The sequence below is a fragment of the Macaca fascicularis genome, chromosome 7 (genome assembly GCF_037993035.2).
Source record: "Macaca fascicularis isolate 582-1 chromosome 7, T2T-MFA8v1.1".
NCBI lineage: Eukaryota > Metazoa > Chordata > Mammalia > Primates > Cercopithecidae > Macaca > Macaca fascicularis.
This window is the reverse complement of record NC_088381.1, coordinates 10,949,438-10,972,865: the sequence shown is the minus strand read 5'-3', so window position 1 is coordinate 10,972,865 and position 23,428 is coordinate 10,949,438. Positions and strand designations below refer to the sequence as shown.

At 48.0% G+C, this 23,428-nt stretch overlaps 3 protein-coding genes and 1 pseudogene across 6 annotated transcripts in view; 3 read left to right on the top strand and 1 right to left on the bottom strand.

The window, feature by feature from the left end:
- Positions 1–10,551, top strand: part of LOC141407170 (ubiquitin-conjugating enzyme E2 Q2-like) — a 35,759-nt gene extending 25,208 nt beyond the window's left edge. Inside the window, exon 8 of one of the 2 annotated variants that reach the window (XR_012414735.1) lies at positions 10,432–10,551. Coding sequence is in view for 1 of the 2 variants with exons in the window: in XM_073995455.1 (XP_073851556.1) it covers positions 6,565–6,614 (50 nt within the window). In the remaining variant the exon portion in view is untranslated. Of the gene's footprint in view, positions 1–6,564; positions 6,746–10,431 lie in introns of those variants that run through there. The other variant, XM_073995455.1, reaches the window with a different exon arrangement.
- Positions 8,630–9,505, top strand: LOC135971691 (uncharacterized; annotated as a pseudogene).
- On the top strand, positions 10,432–18,502 carry LOC135971768 (golgin subfamily A member 8C-like). Of its 3 annotated transcripts, XM_073995439.1 has the most exons (14): positions 10,432–10,551; positions 11,700–11,780; positions 12,634–12,672; positions 12,934–12,981; positions 13,250–13,359; positions 14,392–14,478; positions 14,586–14,693; positions 14,888–14,975; positions 15,377–15,495; positions 15,859–16,053; positions 16,136–16,236; positions 16,319–16,416; positions 16,518–16,673; positions 16,758–18,502. In XM_073995439.1, exons 7-14 carry the CDS (start codon positions 14,673–14,675, stop codon positions 16,985–16,987), a joined length of 1,008 nt encoding a protein of 335 aa, XP_073851540.1. In that variant the 5' UTR covers positions 10,432–10,551; positions 11,700–11,780; positions 12,634–12,672; positions 12,934–12,981; positions 13,250–13,359; positions 14,392–14,478; positions 14,586–14,672; the 3' UTR covers positions 16,988–18,502. The 3 variants fall into 3 exon arrangements, with proteins under 3 accessions (XP_073851540.1, XP_073851541.1, XP_065403792.1); XM_073995440.1 differs by lacking the exons at positions 10,432–10,551; positions 11,700–11,780; positions 12,634–12,672 and adding an exon at positions 13,070–13,154 and having other exon boundaries at positions 12,846–12,981; XM_065547720.2 differs by lacking the exons at positions 10,432–10,551; positions 11,700–11,780; positions 12,634–12,672; positions 12,934–12,981 and adding an exon at positions 12,992–13,154.
- A 2,671-nt stretch (positions 18,503–21,173) lies between these two features.
- LOC135971771 (dynamin-1-like) lies at positions 21,174–23,038 on the bottom strand. Its single transcript, XM_073995458.1, has 3 exons — positions 22,901–23,038; positions 21,829–22,113; positions 21,174–21,366 (listed from the first exon to the last, which is right to left on the bottom strand). The coding sequence occupies exons 2-3, from the start codon at positions 21,999–22,001 to the stop codon at positions 21,312–21,314; spliced, it is 228 nt and encodes a 75-aa protein (XP_073851559.1). The 5' UTR covers positions 22,002–22,113; positions 22,901–23,038; the 3' UTR covers positions 21,174–21,311.
- Positions 23,039–23,428: the final 390 nt, after the last annotated feature.

Genomic DNA, 23,428 nt, shown 5'->3' with positions numbered 1-23,428 from the left:
TGCCATAATCATAGCTACTGCAGCCTCGAACTCCCGGGAAGAAGCAATTTTCCCACCTCAGCCTGCCAAGTAGCTAGCATGACAGGTCTGTGCCACAACGCCCAGCTGTTTTTAAACTTTTTTTTTTGTAGAGATGAGAATTCCCTATGCTTCCCAGGCTTGTCTTGAACTCTTGACCTTCAGTAATCCTCCCACCTTGGCTTGTCAGAGTGCTGGGATTACAGTTGTGAACTACTGCTCCTGGCAGAGAGTTTAGTTTTGTTTGCTACTAGTGTTCTTGGTATCTTCTCATCTTTGAGGTTTTGGTGCTAGTGCTGAAGTATTACACTCACCATCCAAGGTTTACAGGACTTTTGTTTTAATATGGAACAGATGGAACCGTTTAGTTCTGCATCTTTGCAGGTGTACATAATGTGCCGACTAGGACTCTGCTTTATATCCATTGAAAGCAAGCAGTAATACAGTAAAACTGTGCCTGGCTAGAGGCTTTGAAGGAATGGAGTGTTCTGTTTGAATTCTATTCACTTGGCAGTATGAAGGTGAAAACAACTCAGAACTTAAATTTCCTTTGAATGCAATTTGGAAGTATAGCCAATGATTTCACTTTTCTTCTCTAGTAGGTTTGGACACTCTGATCTACTTGGTGTTTTATTATAGAACTCCTAATGTGCCTGAGACTTAGATTGTGAGCCTGGCTCACTGCAACCTCCGTCTCCTGGGTCCAAGTCATTTATTGGGGTCCGTGCCGGGGGTGGTGGAGAATGAAAGGACACAAAAGACAAAGACAAACAGAGAACATGGCGGCCGCACTCAGAACCTCCGCCTCACTTTATTTATACTCCATAAACCCCACGTCAGCAGAAAAACACAATGCAAAACAAACTTTCTTTCCCCAGATGTAACTTTCTACTCAGTTCCTTGTTTCTATGCTCTTCCTTATCTGCCCGCCTTCTTGGCGCCTACGGGAGTTCATTAAAAGTTCAATTGGAGATACTGTCCTTGAGCCCTATCTATTCTCAGCATACTGTTTTCAAAGGCCCCTGCATTTCCCCCTTTTTGTTTTGCCTCAATCTTAAAAAGGTAGTCCATATTTGTTCCCGTGTTTTCTTTTGTTTTTTGGAGGCGACGGAGGGAGCATCGAATCACCAAGAGAAGTAGACCCAATCCGAGTGCCCAAAGCAATATACTTCCAGAGATTGTAGAAATCTATGTTTTCATCTGGGTCCATGGGTTAAAGGCAGCAAGACGTTGACCCCGCTGTTGCAGAGTCACAGTTCCAGACAACACATATAATTGTTGTTGAAATGTATCGGAAATGTTCTGAGTGAGCTCTTGGATGTCCAAACTAATATTTTTATGGCCTACTAATAATTTTTGGATTTCGGTCCAATTCTGGGAGATATTAAAAGGCACAGGCGTTACACAAAATTGAGTGGAGTTCCAATCACATTGTAATGTTATTCGAGTACTGAGGACAGTGAGCTGATCTCCAAGCCACGTCAAGGCTTGCTCCATGTTGTCTAATCTTTCAGCAAGTTGAGAATCAATGTTTCATTGTTGAAGCCATAATCGGTGAGATTGTTCGTGCCATTGTTGCACAAATTCAGCATTTTGTATGTTTTGATGAAGAGCGAGCCCTGCTACAGCCGCAGTGGAGGCGATGGCGACAAGGCTCATTATGGAGGCAATTATAAGTCCAAGGGCATGGCGGGTTCGCTGGAGGGAAGTCCAAATATAAGTCTCAAGAGGTGATGCTCCCCACGGTCGCATAAGGTTAACAGGTAGCCAAATTTTTTTACGAGCCCTGAGGATATAAATATCTCCAGTAAAGTTGTGCCACCAGGAATGATTGAGGCAAAACAAAAATGTACACGTATCTGTACAAGTAACAATCCCCGTATCATTCTTCCATGTCAAATTCCCCACTAATAATAGGTAGGGCTTATGGACACAAGCAATAATATATCGGGAGGTATTCCGATATAACTGAATATGAAAGGAGTTATTCGGGTTAGAAAGATTAAGGGACATATTCCCCACAAAAGTGCTAATAGCATCGCCTGCAGCTAACAACTTCCAAAGATGACTCTGTACTTGTAAAGAGGGTTTAAGATGAGGCATACGTGGTGACAGGCCTCCTTCATGCCATACCAAGGTTTCATTACCATTAGCAGCAATACTTTTATTTACCTGGTGCCATTTTAAAGGTATGTGACTAAATTTTGTTTGAAAATCACCGTGCACACTCCAATCAGTTATTTGCATCCCATTGTATTCTAATAAAATCTGAGGTTTAGTTCCCCGACATTGTTGCCACTCCAGCACCTCAATATTAGAGGAAACCTCTGGGATAGGACAAAAAGGTAAGGAACTAGGAATAGTCTCATTACTATATACAGTATGATTATACTGAAAGCTTCTAGTTACAATGATAACAGTATTAGCAGCCACATGACTATGATTATAGCGAACAGCCCAGGCTTTATGCAATTTTCGGAGACAATGAGGACTATTTCCCATGCATGTCGGAAGTCCTTCCACTCCAAATTGGTATGTGCTGTTTATGATTCCCGTTTCCCGTTCTATGTTATCCTTGTCTATATAGGGGGATGGCATCTAAGTAGTGTCATTGGTGAAAACCTTAATTTCCGCCTCTCCCCAAGCGACTCCCTGATACAAGGGCAGAAAGGGAATATAAGTCCAATATTCATACAAAGCCTCACTAAGGGAACTAAGTCCCCCGCCGAGGCACATCCAACAAAGGAAGAGATGCATGCTGAATCCAGTTTTCTTTTTAACAGGGTTTCAATCGCCTTGTAGGAAACCACTCAGGTCCGCTCCCTGTAAGGACAAGAGCATAGCCCCATCCCTGTTTTAGAACTTGCCCTTGAACATACTTACCTTCTTCATTAGGATATCAAACCTTTAAATTGTCAGCGGGGACTATCACCGAGGGAGGTGAGGAAAGATGGGTTACGGCAGCGGAGTCTTGCAATTGTCTCCATTGATTCAAAAAATTTAAGGTAAAAAGAACCTTCAGAATCTGGTTTCTGGGGGGCTCATTTCCCCCTTTTTGTTTTAGTAGTTGAGTTTTTAAGGTTAAATTTGTGCGCTCAATGATGGTTTGACCTTGACTGTTGCCCGGGATACCGGTGATATGTTGAATATTGTATTGCTGTAAGAAAACTTATAATTTACGAGAGACATAGGCAGGGGCATTATCAGTTTTAAGTATAAGAGGAATGCTCATGATGGCGAAACAAGCTAAGAGATGTGTAATAACAGAATTAGCTTTTTTAGTTGGCAACAGAGTGGCCCATTGAAAATGAGAAAAGGTATCAATGGTATGATGAACACATTTTAATCGTCTAAAAGAAGGGACATGTGTGACATCCATTTACCAAATTTGATTAACTTGAGTACCTCGTGGATTAACCCCAGGATGGAAGGATGGAATGCTCAGAGGAGCACAGGAAGGACAAGCTCGAATAAGAGAACGAGCTTGTTTATAAGTTAAATGAAACCGTCGTTGAAGGCCAGAACTATTAGTGTGATATAGAGCATATTCTTGTTCTGCAGCCTGTAGGTGGCTGATTAAAAGTGAATCAATCTGAGTATTAGCATGAACTAATGGTCTAGGAAGTTGAGAATGAGAACGAAGATGGGTGATGAATAAAGGAGCTCGACGTTGGCTCAAAGTAGAGGATAACAAAGAAAAGAGTTTTTGAAGAGAAGAAGTAGCACAAAGAGGTGAAGTGGCCTGAGAAATATAAGAAGTAACATAAACGGCGTATTGAGAATCACTAACAATGTTACAACTAGTAGTAGGGAAATCAAGTAAGACCATGAGAATAGCAAACAATTCTTCTTGTTGTACCGAGGGATAAGGATAAACTGTAACTCGAGATTGATGAACACTCTAATATTCAGCCTTACCATTGCTACTAGTATCAGTAAAAAAGGTAGGACCTTGAACAGGAAATACAGATATTGGTGAGAAAGGCAACACAGAATGTTGCCTAAAAAATGAAAAGATTAGAGACTTAGGATATTAGGTAGAAAATTGTCCAACAAATGGTGCGCAAGCAACTTGCAAAGAATCAGAAGTTGCAAGAAGATAAGTGATCTGACTATGAGTGAATTGAGAAATAATTAAGGAAGGATCTCCTCCCCAAAGTTGTCGACAGTTGGACAAAAAGATCCATTTTAGTGGCCGATTAGTTTGATGAATCATTCCTGTGGGAGAATGTAAAGTATGAAATAAACAAAGGGAAAGGGGAACGTCGGGAAGGATATAATGTAAATGGGTCTTTTGAAGTTGCTCTTTTGTAAGCTGGAGTTTCTGTAAAGCCAAAGGAGTTAAATGACGTGAGTTGTCCAAGTGACTGTCTCTTTCTAGAATAGAAAAAAGATGTTGTAACTGAGGGCAGGATTAGGAAGACCAGGCTGTAAACTTTTTTTAGGTTGAATGTAAACATTTATAGTTTTAAAAACAAGACAAAGACGGGAATTTTATGCAGAAATACTTGACTTTATATTCCTCTCGGCCATTTGTTTTTTGACTTACTCTTTTAAAGTCCTAAGTATTTCTTTAGATAATGGCCACTGTTTCACCTAAATAGGAGTGGTCGTTTTACACTTTAATTATAAAACTTGAGGCTGGTGAATAGTGGCTATGAGTTTAAAGGATTGTAGCCCATTTTGAACATCATATTTTTGGCAGCTGAGGAAATATGAGGAATGTTTAAAAAAGCACCAAATTGTTGTGAAAGATCTTGTCCCCAAAGATTAATATTGATAGGGACAATATATTTAAAAAAAAAAAAAAAAAAACACTTGACCTTGTTGACCTTTAGGACCGACACAGGTTAAAGGTTTTACATTTTGATAAACCACAGAAGCAGCACCCAAGTCAGTGAGTATAACTGAAATTTGTCTTTTTTTCTCATTGTATAGGCCACTAATTTAAACAAATATAGACATCTTCACCCCCATATCAATTAACCCTTTAAAAACTATTCTATTAATGTGCAATGAACATAAGGGCTTGTGATTAGAAACTAAAGTTTCCCAAAAAACAGTTTTTCTTGTGCTACCAAACTCTCTTTGTCCAGATATCTTTCCAAATAGCAACGAAAAAAAAGGCAATAAAAGTAACTGTGCAATATGCACCCCTGCCTCTAGACGTATAAATTGTGAGATTTGTATCATAATAAGAATTTTATTAGTAACATCAGGATCAATGATTTCTGGAATCATCATTAACTTCCGTATAGCACTGTTGTTTTGACCTAACAAAAGTCCTATATGTTCTTTTGGCAAAGGGCCACACACTCTAATAGCTAATTTATATACTCCTCTATTAGGAGACAAGGTATAAGGTTGAGTAATAGCTAAGTCAGCAGCAGTGCTCTGCTTAGTTGCCGCATAAAGCTGAGAAACTGGGGTAAGGTGTGGGATCCTTAAGGAGGACTTGAATTCATTCCTTGATGTTGTAGGCCATTGCTCACTGGGTATTGTAGTAGGCTTGTATTGTAATTGTTGGGGCCCCAAGCCTGTGGGCCCCAGCTCCCATTTCCCAGGAGAGGAGACAGTAAATTTCCACTTTTATCAGTTTTGGAACGACATTTATTTGTCCAATGTCGACCTTTACCACAACATTTGTACACCTCTGAAGGCAGCTTTCTGCCTTGAGGGATAAAAGTGTTTAATTTTTTATGACTTTTTTTTTTTTTTGAAATGTCCAGGTTTATCACACTGAAAGCAAACACCTTGTTTGTTATTTCCTTTTAAGGCTTTAGACAAAGCTCCAGCAAATAATTGAGCATTATAAATAGCCCCTCCAACACTAACACAAGTTTTAATATATTTATCTAAATTGGCCCCATTGGCCTTTAATGATCTCAACAATTTTTTTTTTTTTTTTTTTTTTTTTTTTGAGACGGAGTCTCGCTCTGTCGCCCAGGCTGGAGTGCAGTGGCCAGATCTCAGCTCACTGCAAGCTCCGCCTCCCGGGTTCACGCCATTCTCCTGCCTCAGCCTCCCGAGTATCTGGGACTACAGGCGCCTGCCGCCTCGCCCGGCTAGTTTTTTGTATTTTTTAGTAGAGACAGGGTTTCACTGGGTTAGCCAGGATGGTCTCGATCTCCTGACCTCGTGATCCACCGGTCTCGGCCTCCCAAAGTGCTGGGATTACAGGCTTGAGCCACCGCGCCCGGCCAATCTCAACAATTTTTGACAGTCAGCATTAGCATTTTCAAAAGACAATGTTTGTAACAAAATTTTTGAAGCAGGGCCAACACCCACAGTTTTCAAGACAGCATCCTGAAAACGGGCTACGAAATCTGGATATGGTTCATTTGTGCCCTGTAAAATCTTCACAAAGGAAAGGGAAGATTTTTTTTGCTATCTCTATTTTATTTCAGGCCCTTAAAAACAAAGTCTTGATTTGAGTAAGGGTGACATCATCTAGGCCAGCCTGAGCATTAAGAGTAGCATATTGACCTGTGCCTGTGAGTTGTTCCTCAGTGGGTCCTGGGAAATCACACGTAGCATTTTTTCTAGTCTGTACAGGTGCCTTGTCCATCCACCAGCTGTGCAATTGTAACCACTGAGAACGATCAAGAAAAGCCTTCCCCAAAGCCTCCCAGTCTATAGGAATCATCAAACTTTTTGATGAAAAAGCATCAAGAAGACCAAGGATAAAAGGAGATTGAGGTCCATAGTTAGAAATGGCAGCTTTCATTTCTTTCAAAAATTTAATTTGTAAGGCATTAAATTGGACTTTATTGCCACCATTTGGAAACTGAACATTAGGAGCAAAAGAAGCATGAATAATTGGAAACAGATCCATCTCCTTAAATTTTCTTATTTTTTCCTTATCTCCCTCCCCCAATGGCGGGAAAGGCACTGAGAAAACTTTGCCAGACAAAGGTAAGGAAGCTGGGGGGTAGAAGGCACTGGAAAATCTTCTTCTAACAGGGCAGAAGGAAAAGAAACAGGGAAAGCTCATAAAGGTGAATTAGAAGAATGTATCTGTAATATTTGTTGAAGCATTCCCATATTACGCTTCATGTCAGAATTCTCCTTAGAAGAAGGAAGAGCTGGCTTTTTCTCTTCTCCACCTTTTGCTACTCCCCCTATACTCTGTTATCCTGGCACAAATGGGCTCCATTTCAGCTTTATTTTTTCCCAAATCCTCAGATGCCTTTTCTCCTGTGGCTACATCACCACACTCTGAATCAGTCTCAAGTAACTCTAATGCCTGAGTGATAGAGTTACACAAGGTCCACAAATTTAGAGGCATAGTATCCCCTAACTGGTGAGCTCTAAGCAAAGCTTTTACTCCTTGTAACCATTCCTTCCAATTCAGCTGCACCTTAGTCTGATACTGAAACCAATAACAATGTTGTTCAACATGGGCAAGCAATCGCTTCAAAGTCTTTTTCTTTCACTTCTACTCCTATAGACAGCAACAGTCCTTGAAAGAGCCGTAAATATTCTGAGCCCTGCTCAGGGTCCAAGAGATGGAGTTCCCATAATGAAAGCTTAAGAAGGTTCCCCTTAACAATATCCGGGCTTTACCCACTCCTAGGGGGTTCCCCTTCTTGTTCTCCCCTACTCACTCGTGCACCCTGCTCGCTGCGCCACTTACTGGGGTCCGTGCCGGGGGTGGTGGAGAATGAAAGGACACAAAAGACAAAGACAAACAGAGAACATGGCGGCCGCACTCAGAGCCTCCGCCTCACTTTATTTATACTCCATAAACCCCACGTCAGCAGAAAGAACACAATGCAAAACAAACTTTCTTTTCCCAGATGTAACCTTCTACTCAGTTCCTTGTTTCTATGCTCTTCCTTATCTGCCCGCCTTCTTGGCACCTACGGGAGTTCATTAAAAGTTCAATTGGAGATACTGTCCTTGAGCCCTATCTATTCTCAACATACTGTTTTCAAAGGCCCCTGCATGTCTTTTTCCAGATATTAAACATGCTTCTTGTTTGAGGAAAAAAGAAAGTCTTAACAATAACGTAGGAGAATAAGAGAAACGTTTTTCCAAAAAACAGAAATCATTGTGATTATCTTATTGGAATCTTGAATAATATAGTCTGCTTCATTAATCATCAAGCATGCTGTGGATTTTCCATTTTTATAATATCTGTATCTCAGTTCAGGTAATACTGATAATTTTGTACTATATTTGAAGATAAAAATATAGGCCAAAACCATAGACCTTGCATAGAAACTAGGTAATGAAGACAGCTCTAGATAAACACATAGATACACACACACAGACACACATCTATATAAAAAGTATGCACACATATATTTTTTAAAGTTTTAAAGCTTTTAAAGCAAAAGTTGGCCCCTTCCCTCTCCCAGAGTGGGCAGCCCCTCCCCTCTTTCAGAGTGGGTGGGAACAGCAGGTGCATGAGTAACTTTCCTTATGAGCCAGGGGTCCTTCTGGACACACTGCTGCCTGGCCACGCCCCTTTCCCTTTCATGGTTCTCCTTGACCAATAGGCTTGGAGCATTAAGGCCACGCCCCTATTCTACATTCTACTGGTGCCCTGGTTACCACTCCTGTGGCTCAGTCACACAGCTGCCTGGTAGGTGACTGGAGGTCTTGATCAGTGCTCGCTGGGATTTCGCTGTTGTGGCCCCAACCCCACCTCCCTTTCCCGCCCCACGATGGCAGAAGAAACTCCACAGAACAGATTGGCCGCAGCCAAGAAAAAGGTAAAAACGCACCAGGTCATGGCCCCCAACCCAGCTACAGATCCCCTCCGACGACAAGACTGCTGCCAGAGCCCATATCACTGCTGAGGTACACTGGACAGGGCCCTCCAATGCAGGTGCCTCTGGACTCCCCCCGCAAAAGTCTTGTCAGTCAGCCCTGCCCCTTCAGCATCAGCCCAGTCCCTGCCCTCGCCCATCACTCCAGGGTGACTTTGGGCGGGTGACTCCTGGGGCTCCCCTCTCCATTACTAGGCTCTCACCTCCTGCTGACCCAAGCTCGACCTCCCTGGACTCTTTGTGCCCTTCTCTCCAAGAACCTGGGTTCCCCAGCCCCAGGCCCCACCCTCGCCAGTCATCCCTGGGTGACTTTGGGCTGGTGACTCCTGGAGTTCCCTGCTGCAGACTCTGCCCTCCTCTCCTGCTGCCTCAAGGTCAACCTCCCTGGGCTCTTTGCACTGGCGTCTCCAAGGACCTGGGTCTCAACCCTGTGTTTCCCTCCCCCATCGTGGAGTGGTAACTCGGACATTGCGCTGATGTGGTCCCTCCCCCCAATCAGGAGGAGTGGAATGTAGTGATGTCACAGTCTGCCTGGGAACTGTCATTACTGGAAGACCGGCCTTTGATCTTATGACCCAGTCCCCTAAGTGTCCCCACCCCATTTCTGGTTCCTCTGCTCACAGTGCAAATTTCCAGCTGGAAGGGGAATGGAGACTGTGGGACCTAGGAGCAAAAGGTTCCAGGCTGCCTCACTCCCTTAACATCGACATTGACGGGGGGAAAGCCTACACTTCCCCTGTGAGCGCAAAACGTTGACCCTACCTCCAAGTGGCAATGGGAGAATGGTTTTGGTTTGGTTTTCTCCCAGGCTTCTACTTTCCAGAGAGATTTTAACGTTTTTTTCTGAGTTCTCCACCTCATATTCTAATTCTCCATGGTTCTGGGACCAGACTGCCCTTCAGTCAGTCGTCTCTGAAGTGAGATTTGCTCATCTTCTGTGGAATAGATCTTGGGAAACTGAACTTGACAGCTTGACTCTTCCTCATATTATCTCGACCTGGGGAACTTTGAATGCCACAGGATAAATGTGAGACATCTTTCTGAAGCATCAGTTTCCCTTGATTCTCTTGAGATCAAGAGAAAAAACATGAATATACTTAGAGATGACAGTCACATAGGTTTCTAAGAGAATATCAGACTTCTCTCTGAAATGAGGCTGGGTAGTCCTCTTTCTGATAAATTCCGGGTTTAACAGAAAGGCTGCCTTCTGCTCTGAGGATACATTGATATAGAAGTTTGAGAGGTACTGGTGCACTTCTTCACACTAACAGACGTGTGAGGATGTATGACTCTAAACCGCAGGGCATACAGTTCCTGCCTATTTAATGTTTACTTTTCTACCTCTGCCTCTGGTTTTGGTCCCTGGCAGCTGCTATTCTTGGCAAGACCGCAGAGCTTGGAGTCAGAAGACTGAGTTTCAAAGTTCCAGTATCGCCTTTTTCTTTTTCTTTTTTTTTTTTCTAGCTATGATATCAATCCCTCTCAGTCCCTAAAAGATTGTGACAACACCTCTTATACAGCTGTTAGTGTCATTAAATCAGATGGTGTATAAGAGTATTTTGTAAAAACTCTAAGGGAGGATGTGGCTATAGGGGCCGATAGGTCTCATGAGGATTACTGCTCTTCTTTCCCACAGTTAAAAGAATATTGGCACAGAAACAGCCCTGCTGTTCCAGCAGAAGCAAAGAGGAACAGGAAAACAAATGGAAGTAGCCCTGAGACATCCACTTCTGCTGGTTGCCACTCAGCTCGGGATGTGAGTCTTGGTGGCCAGGCTCCTGGGGACAGGGGACCAAAGGGGCAGTAGAGGGTAATTGTTAAGATTGTGGATGGACCGTTGGGTACTGGTTAAGAATTGTGGGTTTAGCCAGGCACAGTGACTCATGTTTGTAATCCCAGCACTTTGGGAGACCAACCCGGGCAGATCACAAGGTCAGGAAATTGAGACCATTCTGCCTAACATGGTGAAACCCCGTCTTCACTGAAAAATACCAAAAAAAATTAGCCAGCATGGTGGTAGGTGCCTGTATTCCCAGCTGCTCGGGAGGCTGAGGCAGGAGAATGGCATGAACCAGGACGCGGAGCTTGCAGTGAGCCAAATCTCGCCACGGCACTCCAGCCTGGGAGACAGAGCGAGACTCTGTCTCACAAAAAGCAAAAAAAAAAAAAAAAAAACGAATTCTGGGTTTGAATCCTGCCTTCCGTCTGCTAGGGATATGATTTAGGGCAAGTTGCTTGAGATTTTCGGGCCTCTTTTTACACATCTGTATAATAGAGGTTCTATTGTTTGACTTCCATTTGTGAGGTTTAAATGAGATGTCTTATTGTTGTTTTTATGTTAATCCCTAGTACATGGCCTGCTGTAAACACTCAGGGCACCCACGATATGGTCATTGCTCTTTGATTTTCCTCATCCCCAGTCTCAAGGGGAAGCCAGGACAATGAGAACAGCCACTTGCCATCAGGAGTCACTGATGTCAGGCCCCAGGGTGGGATGGTGGGGAAGTAAGAGCCATGAGAGAAGTTGGCACAAAGGAGTTATGGGACAAAGGGTCCAAGAGAGGCAGAAAAGAAAATGTTGCCAGTTGATGTGAATGAAAGGAAGTCAGAGGGTTTAGACACTGAGGGGAACAGAATATGTCCATGTGTACTCTCTTGTAGTCAGCAACAGGTATCCACGGGGCGGGCCCTACATCATGTGCTACCCTGAAGGATCTGGAGGTGGGAGGCTCTGGGTGGAGGTACAGTGACCAGGCAGGCCAGCCCTCCAACCTCCTCCCACAGCAGGGACTCGGTGCCCCTCTGCCAGCTGAGACAGCCCACACACACCCCAGCCCTAATGATTGTTCTCTCTACCTCTCCCCCGACTCCTGCTCCACCTCCTCCCCTCTGCATGCACCTCAGAGCCCGTGCCAAGAACAAGCGGTAGTCCTTGACTCGAGGTCCGTCAAAATCAGTCGACTGAATAACACAATCAAATCTTTGGTAAGAGTCCAGTGGGATCCCCTGATTCCAGGCTGCCAATCCTGGGCTCCAGTTTCCTCTTGGGGCTCTGAAGAAAGGGGCTGGGGGCCATGGGGCAAAGGACAAATGGGGAGCTGGGGTGCCTAAGCCTCACCTGGAGGGACCCCAGAGCACGCACCATGGCTGTTCTTTTGCTGCCCTCCTTGCCGACTGTCTCCTCTCCACAAACCCCTCCTGGAGTCCTTGCTACACACGCCCTGGGGTTGTTGCCTCTTGGGGAAGTGCGAGCCTGACTGGTTGTCAGGGGCCCCGTATTTCTGCCGTGACTCAGTCCCTGATTTGCTCTTTGATTCTGGACAAGCTGCCTCTCCTTTTTGGGCTCGTGTTTCCAGAGGAGGTAGTGAGTATCAAAGGTGTCTGTTAGCTCTGAGAGTCCGAGATTTAAAAGCCCCCTAGAACGGAAACCTCAGGGCCAAGAGCTCCTGTCTGTCCTTTTCCGTCCTATATATACTGTGAAGAGCCGTACCTGGCCCGTACGTGCTCAGTTAATGTTTATTGAATGAACGCACTTTTCTAAATCACAAGCGGGCAGGAGGGGGGCCTTTCTCCAACTCCATCTCTAGAGGTTTATGTTCCTGTCCTCTCAAGAGATTTCAGATTCAGACTTTGAGTTCTGTGGCTGTGGGTGAAAACCAAGAAAGACCCAAATCCTCTGTCCTTGGGACCTTGAGGAGAGTTGACCAGTTTGTGTTCCCATTGGGTCTGAGAACTTTGCCTTTAAAATCCATTCCTGGCCCCTGCCTACCGCTTCCTGGCCTGGGGAATAGAGTTGAGGGGGCCACCCTCCATCACCTTAATTTGACTCTCCCCACAGGAACAACAGAAGAAACAAGTGGAACATCAGCTGGAAGAAGTAATGTGATTTGTTTGCTGGCGACATGACTGCTGGGTTTGGGGGACACTCAGATGTAGAGGCCCCAGTCTCGTCTCGTCCACTCCCAGCCTGGGGAAGAAGGCTCACCCTTCAGATTCCACCCCATCCCCACAGGGTCCCTGATACCCTGGTCCCATGGGTGGGCCTGTCCTGGGGCATTGGTGGCATTCTGGGGGCATGTCTCTTGCTGTGCCACCTCTGCCTCCCCCTGGTAAGAGCTCTGTCTTCCTCTTCCTATAGGAAAAGAAGGCAAACAACGAGAAACAGAAAGCCGAAAGGGAGCTAGAGGTGAGTGGAGGGTGTGAAGTTTTCTCCTGTCCTCCGGGGAATGTTTCTTTCCTTCTCTTTCAGCACTTGCTTGGCTTTTCTCCCAAAGGTTCAAATCCAGAGATTGAACGTACAGAAAAAGAAACTAATTATTGACGTGTATCGCACGAAACGCTCTCTCATATACTTTGAAGGTGGGAATCTGGGCACCCTATCATCCTTCAACCTGGCACTTGGATAGGTCTTTAGTGGGAGTCCTTTGGGCCCCATCTCAACTCTCTCATTACAGAAGAGTCGAAGGATCTGGCTGCCCGCCTGCAACGTTCATCGCAGCGTACGGAAGAGTTAGAGCGGGCTCTGTCTGCTGTCACCGCCACACAGAAGAAGGCGGTGGACAAGGTGAGTCTGACCACCTGCCCCATCTCCTGGGAGCCTGGCTTCACAGATGGAGGAGTGAGCCTAAAGGTCCCTTCTGCAGGATGGAGTGTCCTGCCCAGAAAGCGGCATGGCCATGTCTCGCTGCTTTTGTGTCTGGTTGTTAGAGGCAGCCTGGGGCTGAGTCAGCTGCTGTGGGTGAGTTGGGGGGTGCGGTGGGGAGCGAGCACTGGACACAGAGCTTGGAGGGCAAGTGCCTGCCCTGCCCTTACCTGGCTGGGGTCTTGGCGAAGTCCTAGGTGGGGTATTGGGTACTTGTACTGTGAAGGTACAGAAGAGTACCTTTAGTATGTTACCATTTCTGTAGAGAGGAAACGTGTGTGTGTGTGTGTGTGTGTGTGTGTGTACATACTATGAAAATGTACATAAAATAAGACTGCAAGGTTCATAAAAAACTCAGGAGAGAGCAAGAGAGTGGCTGGGAGATACTTCCCTTCTGTACCTTCTGAATTTTGGACTTTGCGAATGTATCATCCTTTCAAACAGTGAACAAGAGATTCAGTTTCCCCTTCCTATCTGTGTCCCCAGCAAGAAAAATGGGCTTAGAGAATCAGATAGATCTAGCTGTTCACATCCCAGCTCTGCCTAAGTGATCTTAGGCGAGCACTTAACCTCAAATACTCCATGTGTTTTCATGTGCACAACAGAGGGAATCATAGTAACTGTCTCCTATGGTGGTTGTGAGGATTAAATGGGATTGCTAGCATGGTGCCTGGTGAAGCACTCCATAAAGGTTCAAACAGTGCTAGTCATTACAGCAATAACAAGAGCAATATTAACTGATCTCTCTGGGCCTCTGTTAGGCAGCTGTAAATTCGATCTCTTTCCCTGTCCCTTCCAACTTTACTGAGTTCTTTTAAAAACCAGACCACGGGTAAATGCCTTGATCTGTACTGACCGTGTTGTATATTGAGCCTAGCCCTAGCCTGTTTAAGGGGCACTGTATGGAATGGCCCAGGTTCCCCAGATAGAAACTTCTCACTCTTCACCATCCAGTCCTCGAGCCGCAGTGAAACACTTCTCAAGACGCAGTTAGAGCGGTCCTTACAGGAGCGGGCACTGCTGAAAGCGCACGTGACACAGGTGAGGTTTTGCAGAGGGAGGGATGTGGAAGGAAGGTGACCCCAGGTGGCCAGAAGCAGGTGAGGACCAGTGACAGCCCTTCATAACTTCTGTTCCCATTCTTGCAGGTGAAGGAATCGCTGAAGCTAGTACAGCTACAGAGAGATGAATATGCTGGACATATAAAAGCAGAGAGGGCCCAGTGGCAGGAGACGATGAGGAAAATGTCCCAGGAGGTGAGATCTGACCCTTCAGCCCCCCCATCTTAGATAGGTCACTGGATCTTTCTGGGCATCTGTAACATGGGAATATACAGCCAGAGGTGGTCATGGGTCTGGGCTTTGTGTAGGTGGGGGCAGAGAGGCAGATGGTAGCCTGTGGAGCCACCAGCCCCTCTCTCCAGGGCCCTTTTCCCCTGTGCTTTGGGCAGCTTTGCACCTTAAAGAAGGAGAAGCTGCATGACATGCATCGGGTGGAGGAGCTGGAGAGAAGCTTATCCCAACTCAAACACCAGATGGGTAAGATGGGGCTGGTGTGACCTGGGAGCAGGCCTGGCATCAGAGGGGGCTCTGGGGATGGCTTAGAATGCCCCAGGGAGGTGGGTGGATGGAAGGGCTTTGAGGCAGAGGGAAAGAGGTCTGTGCCGGGAAACAACAAGTCTTGTTATCTCCATGAGCCTGAGTGTCCCCATCAGCAAAGAGGGCCCGTTGTCAGCCACCCACAGTGCTCTCCATCTGAAAGCGGTTGGAAGATTGGCTACTATCCGGGTGGGAGGAATCATTAGCAGTGAGGCCAAGTTTGCGGAGCCTGAGAGGAGCTGTGCACCAAGAGGAGGGTGTTTTTTGTTGGTGGTGGTGGTGGGTTTTTGTTTGTTTGTTTTTGAGAATCTAGAGGCCCTTATGTCTGCTTCCTTTCTCAGCTGAACCCCAGCCCCCGGAGCCCCCAGCAGTGCCCGCTGAGGAGGAGCTGCAGCACCTGAGGAAGGAACTAGAGAGGGTGTCAGCAGAGCTCCAGGCCCACGTGGAAAACCATCAACACGTAAGTCTCCTGAACCAGCCACAAAAGGAGAGGCTCGGGAGGCAGGAGGAGAGGCTTCAGCAGCTGGCCGAGCCACAGAGCGGCGTCGAGGAGCTGGTGCGTTGCCCCACCTGCGGAGCCTGCCCTCCTCCCTAGCCCTCCAGGCCTTTGTTTCCCCACCTGTAAAAGGGGGCAGTGTAGCCCTCACGTGAAATGTTACTTCCCAAGGCACCTGTGAGCCAGAGCCCTGCTCTGGTGGCTGTGGGAGAGAAGAGATGATTTTTCTAACCTGCCTCCACCCTTCCCGGTGCCATGGGGGGCAGACACCGAGTTCTAGGGTCTCCAACTGCAGTGGGTGGCTGCTGATTGCTTCTCTCTGTCCAGAACAATGAGAACAAGGGCGCACTGTACTTGGAGATGCAAGTCGAAGAGCTGCAGGAGAAGCTGGGCCAGGTGAATGAGACAGGAACCTCGATCCAGAAGGAACCAGAGGCAGCGGTCCCAGCCCCAGGGACTGGGGGCGAGTCTGTAAGTGGGGAGACCCCCCAGGCCCTGCAGGAAGTCATGGAGAAGCTGGAGGTGAGTGAGTCCTGGAATAGGCCAAGAAGGGCAGGGGTAGGCAGGTCGCTGCTGAGAGGTGACCCCATTATTTTGGCTCCAGAGTGGCCTTATGGACCTCCTGGAGGAGAAGGCGGACCTGAGGGAGCGTGTGGAGAAACTAGAACATCGATTCACGCAGTACTGGAGGGAGAGATGCCATCAGTGAGTGGGAGGCCAGAGCAAGGCAGGGGGAGCTGCAGGGCCGTCGGAGCGGCCCCAGGGTCTGAGCCCCGTCCTCCCGCAGGAAAATTAAACAACTTATAACGGAGCCAGAGGGCCGTGCCACAGAGGCCACACCGGGAGGAGGACATCATCAGGCTGGCCCAAGACGACGAGATGAAGGTAGGGTGTGCAACCTCCTTGCGGGGGTAGGGGTCGGGGGTGGGGGTGGCGTGAAGGTGGGGGCAGGCCGCAGCCTGACACCTGAGCACCCCTCCCTCCAGGTGGAGCTGCTGGAGCTGCAGGAGTTGCTGTTGCGGCTGGTGCTGACCGCAACAAAGGGCACAGAAAATTCCTGGCCGCTGCCCAGAGCCCTGATAATGAGCCCGGTCCAGGAGCCCCACCCCCCCAGGAGCTCGGGGCTGCCCACAAGCATGGTGGTGAGTAGAGCCCTCATGCAGGGCGGGCAGGCAGGAGCAGGGGGTTTGCACTGTGCTCACATCCCCGCCTCCCTCTCTCCAAAGATCTTTGTGAGGTGAGCCCCAGCGACAGCACCGAGACTGGGCAAGGAGAGGCCACGGAGGGGTCTCCCCACGACAACCCCACTGCACAGCCCATCGCGCAGGAGCACCAGGAGCACCAGGAGCATCAGGAGCATCAGGAGCACCAGGAGCACCAGGAGCACCCAGGCTTGGGCAGCAACCGCTGCGTGCCGTTCTTTTGCTGGGCTTGGCTGCGGAGAAGAAGGAGATAAACATCACCGTCATCAAAGAGCTGATCAAGACATTTTTTAAAAAGAAACTTATAGGGTTGATCTCCTACACAATTCATTTACTTCATTGGAATGTTAGAGCTATTCATGTTTATTTGTGTTTCTAATTTATACTTTAAGTTTATTTGTAAATAGTTAAAAGAGAGTGGGTCTCTGTGGCCTTCACTGAGGTTCACTCTGGCATCCTTTAGCATTTTTCGTTTTTAATTTCATAATTGTAGGTCATTAGCATGTATATCGAGTTCGCCCTTACGTGGTGGGAATTCAGACACCCAAAGACCCACTGTTTGCACAAAACTGTTCTCGCTGGTTTGGAACAGGCTGCCATGCTTTTTTAATGTTATTGCAGCATATATGTTCATTACAGAATTCAGATAAAATTTGCTTATATTCTGCTATTATGTTGGAGCTAATCTTAATCACAGTGAGCCCTTCATTAGCTCAATATGCGGTTTGCCCTCAAGTGTGCACTGTTGATTACTTTGTAATAGATGCCACCGTGAGTACTGACGTTAGAGTTGTTTAAAGGCGGAGAACTGGAAACAGCCTTTCCCCCATTTTCTGTGTACTGGTGATGGGAGTAATAAATTCTTTCAAAGGTACTGTTATCGTTCAAATAACTTCCCTTTCACCCTGATAAATATCAGTGACTGGGCATGACCTTCAGATAGTGTTTAGCATCTGTGACCAATCTGAACATAATGTGTTGATCAGGTGCCGATGGGTTAAATCACACGCTGGCATATTTCAGCTGAATGTCCGTCTGGAAAATAAATTTACTGTATTAACTGAAATTCCATTCTTTGTGTAGGTATTTGTCATATATTTAAGAAAAAGCTAAAAAGAATGGAAATGGTATGACAATAACGTAAGTCTTCAAAGTGCATGCAGTCTTTTGCCATACCTCATTCAGCCAAGTATTTGTGCTCTTCCTCATTCAGTGTAAGGCAGCTTTCAATTTGCTTAGAAGGCAACATTGGAAGGTTAGAGTTCATCAGAAACATAGAATGCTAAAATGTGAGTTCAACTGAATAAATGTGAAAGTATTGGATTAAACCTGATAGGTTTTCCAGAAACGGAAAAAACTCAGCTCTGAAACTCTTCTAAGCTGATTTTTAGAAAATTTGAAAATGTAAATCAGCCCTATGCATAATATAGTTTCTCTAAAACTTTATCTTAAAGAGTCATTTTAAAATAATATAACTATTAAAAAATGTAACTGCTATCTTAGTGTTCTGAAATAAGTTAAAACATTTTAAAATATGAACACTGTAGTTTAAAAGAATGAAACGGTGGGAAGGAAAAGTAGAGAAAGAAATGCCTATTCCAGCCCAAAGCTTTATTTGCCAAGTTTTCTTAGAATGAATTTTACCAATTTATGAATTCTTGTAAACAGAATTTATACTGGAAATACTGAAAGACTTTTCCCCTAACGTGACATTATTGACTGCTGGTGTGATGCTACTCTAATGTAATAAATGATTAAGTTGTTGCAAAGTGCTGTTTTTGCCTTAAAATTTTATTTTGCGAGTCTTGAAAACTATAGTGTTAAAGGTATTGATACTGTGCAAATGCCGGGCATGCTTGGCATGAGATAATCTGTTTCATTTTTACAAAATTGTAATATAACTATGCAAATGTTTATAAAAAGAACACAGATTTACAGAGTTATGGGATTTTAAAAGTTATGGAGTGAAAAAAGTTATGGGATAAAAAAGTGAAAAATTGTGGCAAAAATGTAGAAAAAAGTTTTATGCAAAGTTACCAAACATTATGAAAAAGAAGTGATGGGATTTAAAAAACAAGTCATGGGATAAAAATAAAAATTCAAAGCAGTTCCGTGTCAGCAAAGCCTGGAGAAGTGGGGCTGGAGTCTCCACCGCCACCATGACCCTACCACCCCTTCCCAGTCACCCCTTTACAATTAGGGTGGCAAGACAAGACCTTAAAAAGTAAAAATTTTTAAGCATGACTCTGACGGCCTCCTTACTCTCAGCATAGCAACTTTTCTCTCAGGGGGGCTCCCGCCTTCTTATTCAGAGAGGTAAGTGAGGCAGGACAGTGGGGCTAACTGTGGACCAGGCGAGGACACGGGCTGCTGGCGTGGGCCCCCTTCTCCAGTGTACACATTTTGTCTGTGTAACGTTTTGTATATTCCAGAGGGTAGGGCCGCCGCTGTATCGGACCTAGCGGTGGTTGGAGCTGGCACATGGGGAGGAGGTTCTAATAATTATTTGTGGCTGGGAAACTTATTTATTGCTAGCATAGGACAGAGGAAGGAGGCAGGGATGGGGTCGTGGCTCCCTGGTGATGCAACTCCTGTTTATTTTGATTTTTATTTTGGAATAAACAGATTTAACCATACTCCTCGGCCTGGTGTGTTCCCGTTTCCCTCAATGGCTCCTAGAGTTTGTGCCACCAAACGAGGAGCCCCAGAGTGTCTTGAGCATGTCCAGCTAGGCTGTTGGGGACCTTCCAGGCTTGTTACCTGTATGCTGCCTGGTGGCACCTGGGGGATTCCACAGGGACTGCCATGGCACCTACTGGGCGCGGTCCGGCCCTGACAGCCAACAGGCTCAGAAGCCTGATCTAGCGGTGGTCGGGAAGACAGGTATCAGCACCTAAGGGCACTGACTTCCACCCAGCCCAGGCGTCTTCCATTCCGTCCCCGTGCCTCCCTCTCCTGTCTGCACCTGGTGGCCTGTTCTGTCTGTCCCTCCAGAGTGCCGGCTGCCCCGCAGGCTCCCTCCAGGCTGAGTTCATGGCCCTGCCCCCTGGTGGCCAGAGCCGGCTTCACAGGATAAGAGCCAGGGAAGCTCCAGGGGCTTTCCAGGAAAAGTGAACCTTGGAAAGGGTATGGCCTTTTCACCGCTCCCAACAGCACCCTAGAAATGACGTGGCCTTTCCCCTCCCCTGAGCTCCACAGAGAACACAGCCAGCAGAGGACACATTTCCCCGCCATCCAGAAATGGGTGTGAGGGACAGCAGGACTGGTAGAGACTGTCAGGCCACACAGCTGCCTGCACAGCATTCCCATGCTTGGTAGGGGGTGGGAGGGATGGCGGGGGCTGGCTCTCCGTAGGCCAGGCAGGACAGGGAGGCTCACTGGAGGTGCTTCACTTTGGAGGGGCAATGTCGGGGGACAACTTTCTCTCATTGTCGCACAAGATTCCAAAAAGACAGCATAGTGACTGATTCCCAGTGCTAGAGGCCAGGCGGCCAGCCACATGTAGCGGTGTGTGTGTGTGTGTGTGTATTTATAGATATTTATAGAACAGGGCAGGGACACACCACAGAGGGGGGCACACATTTTCAGCAACTGTCACACCTGGAAGTGTCAGCTCACCACTACAACAGACCAAGTCACAGATGAAGGGGGCTGGCTTTGGGGCCAGGGGAGCCACTGTCAAATCACAGAACAGCCGCCCAGGCAGGCTTGGAAAGGGAGGTCTCTGAGAATATGGGGGGATATATTTAGAGGTCGAAGGAGGGCCTGGGGCTCTCAGGATGGAATGGACTTGCCGGACCCGATCGGCTGGCAGTTGGAGAGAAAGCAGAGAGAAAACAGGAGGGAGAAAAGTGAGCAGAGAGCTGATGAGGCAACTGCAGAGCACAGATGTGCCACAGCAGCTATGGGAGGGCCGGGCACAGGTGTGGGCGTGTCAAGGTTCCTGGAACCACAGCCTGGGGGCTGTGGCGGCCCTCCCCACCCCACTCACGCTGGCCTCATCCACGGCACCCAGGAAATGCACCCACCGGTCAGACCAGTGCTCAGCCTCCTCGGGCTTCCCTCTTCTCTGGTCACCCTGTCTTCCAACCCACTGATCTGGGACCACCTCTCGCCTTGGGGAGCCCAACGCAACAGCCACCAGGCCTGATAGAGAAGGAACACTGCTTGAACCAGGAATGATGAAGCTAAAAGGGATGGATGGCTGAAGTGATCGCCGGAGAACCCTCTGGGCAGTCAGAAGGCCCAGGATCCTCTGAAGGGACCCTGGGGGAGGCAGGGAGGGCAGGCAGCCGGATGCCACTGGCTATAGACTTATAAGTCTAATAGGGGAGCCTCAGCTTGTTGGGGGTTGCAGGTCGCGTAAGTGAGGCTGGGCCCTTCCTGTTGGGAAAAGCAGAAGAGGGAGAGTCCATGGCAGGGGAGGTGGGTGGGCTTGCCGGGCAGAGCTCAGCTGGGAGTCCCCTTGGTTCAATAGCAGCTCAACCAGGCACTGTGGACTCCTTGGCTGAATAGCGGAGGCAACCTCTAGGAGCAACAGGCCAAGGTGAATGACCCCTGCTGACCGGCGATAGTGCTTCAGCGGGGACCAGGGACCCTGCCTTCCGTCACACGCTGGCAGCTATTATGGGACCTGGGAGGGAGAGAAGGGGGCTGTGTGTCCCCGCCTGGCCTGTGAGGTGTGTTGTGGGTTGACCCTGTGTATGGGACTCTCGAGGTTTTATCCTAGATCACCACTGGATTGCCGACAGATAGGGGTGGTGGGACACGGACTCTCACCCCTCCTCTGCAGTGGATTTGGCTCTCAGCACTCCCAGGCTGGGAGCCGGATACTCTGCCCTGGCAGCATGACTCAGACTGCACAACAGGTACGGCGTGCCCAGGATGACATTCCTAGGCCTCTGGCCGCCTCAGAGTGCGGCCCCACACACAACCCCCTCCCAGCTCTCAGCCCTTACACCATAAACCATGAGCTCTCTGATGGTTCCAGAGAGCACCCACGTCTGTCAGCTTGGGCACAGAGCCTGTTCCAAGAGCCCCAGGCTCAGCCATGGGGGCTGGGGGACTTTGGGGCCTTGGGAGCCAGCCCTCGTACCTGCGTCCGGCAAGGACTCTCAGCACCTGCAGCCAGGAGTTGTCCACAGACCACGTGGGCGTGCTGATGGTGCCCGTGTTGATGTCGCCGATGACGCTGAGCGCCTCCTTCAGCATGTGGTGCATGCGCAGCATCTCGGCGCACCGCTGTGCATGCTCTGCTGACTCCTCCATCAGCGTGTTCTGGTCCCCACACGAGTACAGGGATAGGACTCCTGGTTGTCCGGCAGGTTCAATTTCAGGGCGCCAGGGTGGACAGCAGCTCTGAGAAGATGAACTCCTTGGTCTGAGAGTGGGCACAGAGGGAAGGAGGTTGGGACGTGATGCCTGCGCTGCCCTGGCCTCCTGCCAGGCCCTTCTAGAACTGTGTGCTGGACTTGGAGCCCTGAGTATGGCTTCTACACAGCTTCTACACCGCTTAGACTCAAAGATCTGCCTCCCCACCACCCTTTTCTCACTCAGATAGGAACACTGAGGTCCAGAGGAAAAGTCACCTGTCCAAGGTCACAGGTCTGGGAGGGGACCCAGGACCTATCATGCCACCAGCACACCTGTCTACTCAGTTTTTTAAATAAATTTTTTTGGAGATAGGATCTCACTCGGTCGCTAGGCTGGAGTACAGTGGGCAAGATCACCGCTCACCGCAGCCTCAGCCTCTTGGGCTCAAAGTGATCCTCCAATATCAGCCTGTCGAGTAGCTAGGACTATAGGCACATGCCACCACCAAGCCCAGCTATTTTTAAAATTTTTGTGTAGAGACCAGGTCTCACTATGTTGCCCAGGCTGGTCTTGAACTCCTGGGCTCAAGCTATCCTCCCGCCTTGGCCGCCCAAAGTGCTGGGATTACAGGCATGGGTCACCATCCTCAGTCCCATGTTATATTTCCATGAGATAGCTCTGGTCTGGACCGTGCCTGCCACCCTGGACCTGGTCCCATAGGACTGGTTAGCATCTCCCCCAGGCCAACATGGCTATCTCCATCCCCAGTGCCACAGGAGCCCCCTGTCCCCATGAGGCGGTGCATGCATGTTGTTGATCATGACGTGCATGATGGTCTTGGGCGTGACACCAACCATGAGGTCCCACATGGTGTTGTTGACAATGGCCATATAGGAGTCCTCCAGGTTCTGGGTGGTTTCCATTTGCCGCTCCAGCTGTGAGTCCATGGAGTGCATGAAGCTGTCGGAGCCATTCTCCTCGGCTTTGCTGCCCTATCATGGAGAACACAAGGGCATCAGGGTGGCCAGGCCATGCAGCCAGGCTCCAGGAATTCCTAGGATCTCAGCCCCTCCAAAGGTACCTGGAACACTGAGGCACAGAGAGAAGCAACTGGCCTGAACACGCACCCAGCTCCCCACATGGCTCTAGACGGTTTCAGGCCTCTGCCTCTCAGGACCCCAGATTCACCTGCTTCAGTCTCGTCTTAGTTTTGACTCTAGTGCCCAGAATTTGCCTCAAGTTACCAATCCAGAAATTGGAAAAGAACATATCCGGGTCCCTGGCTTGGAGACCTGGACAAAGCTTGTGCCAGGCTGCAGACGCCTGGCAGGAGGCAAAAAAAGGGCACACTCACTTTCCCCTTGTCCTGGGAGGCCCACGCA

Bases quoted from the DNA above. Each gene is read 5' to 3' on its own strand.
- LOC135971768 (XM_065547720.2), top strand. From the start codon at position 13,022: ATGTTTCTTTCCTTCTCTTTCAGCACTTGCTTGGCTTTTCTCCCAAAG. The intron at 14,976-15,376 runs GTAAGATGGGGC...TTCCTTTCTCAG, and splicing joins CCAACTCAAACACCAGATGG to CTGAACCCCAGCCCCCGGAG. The intron at 15,496-15,858 runs GTAAGTCTCCTG...CTCTCTGTCCAG, and splicing joins ACGTGGAAAACCATCAACAC to AACAATGAGAACAAGGGCGC.
- LOC135971771 (XM_073995458.1), bottom strand. From the start codon at position 22,001: ATGGAGGAGTCAGCAGAGCATGCACAGCGGTGCGCCGAGATGCTGCGC. The intron at 21,367-21,828 runs GTACGAGGGCTG...TCTCCCTCCCAG, and splicing joins AGAGTCCTTGCCGGACGCAG to GTCCCATAATAGCTGCCAGC.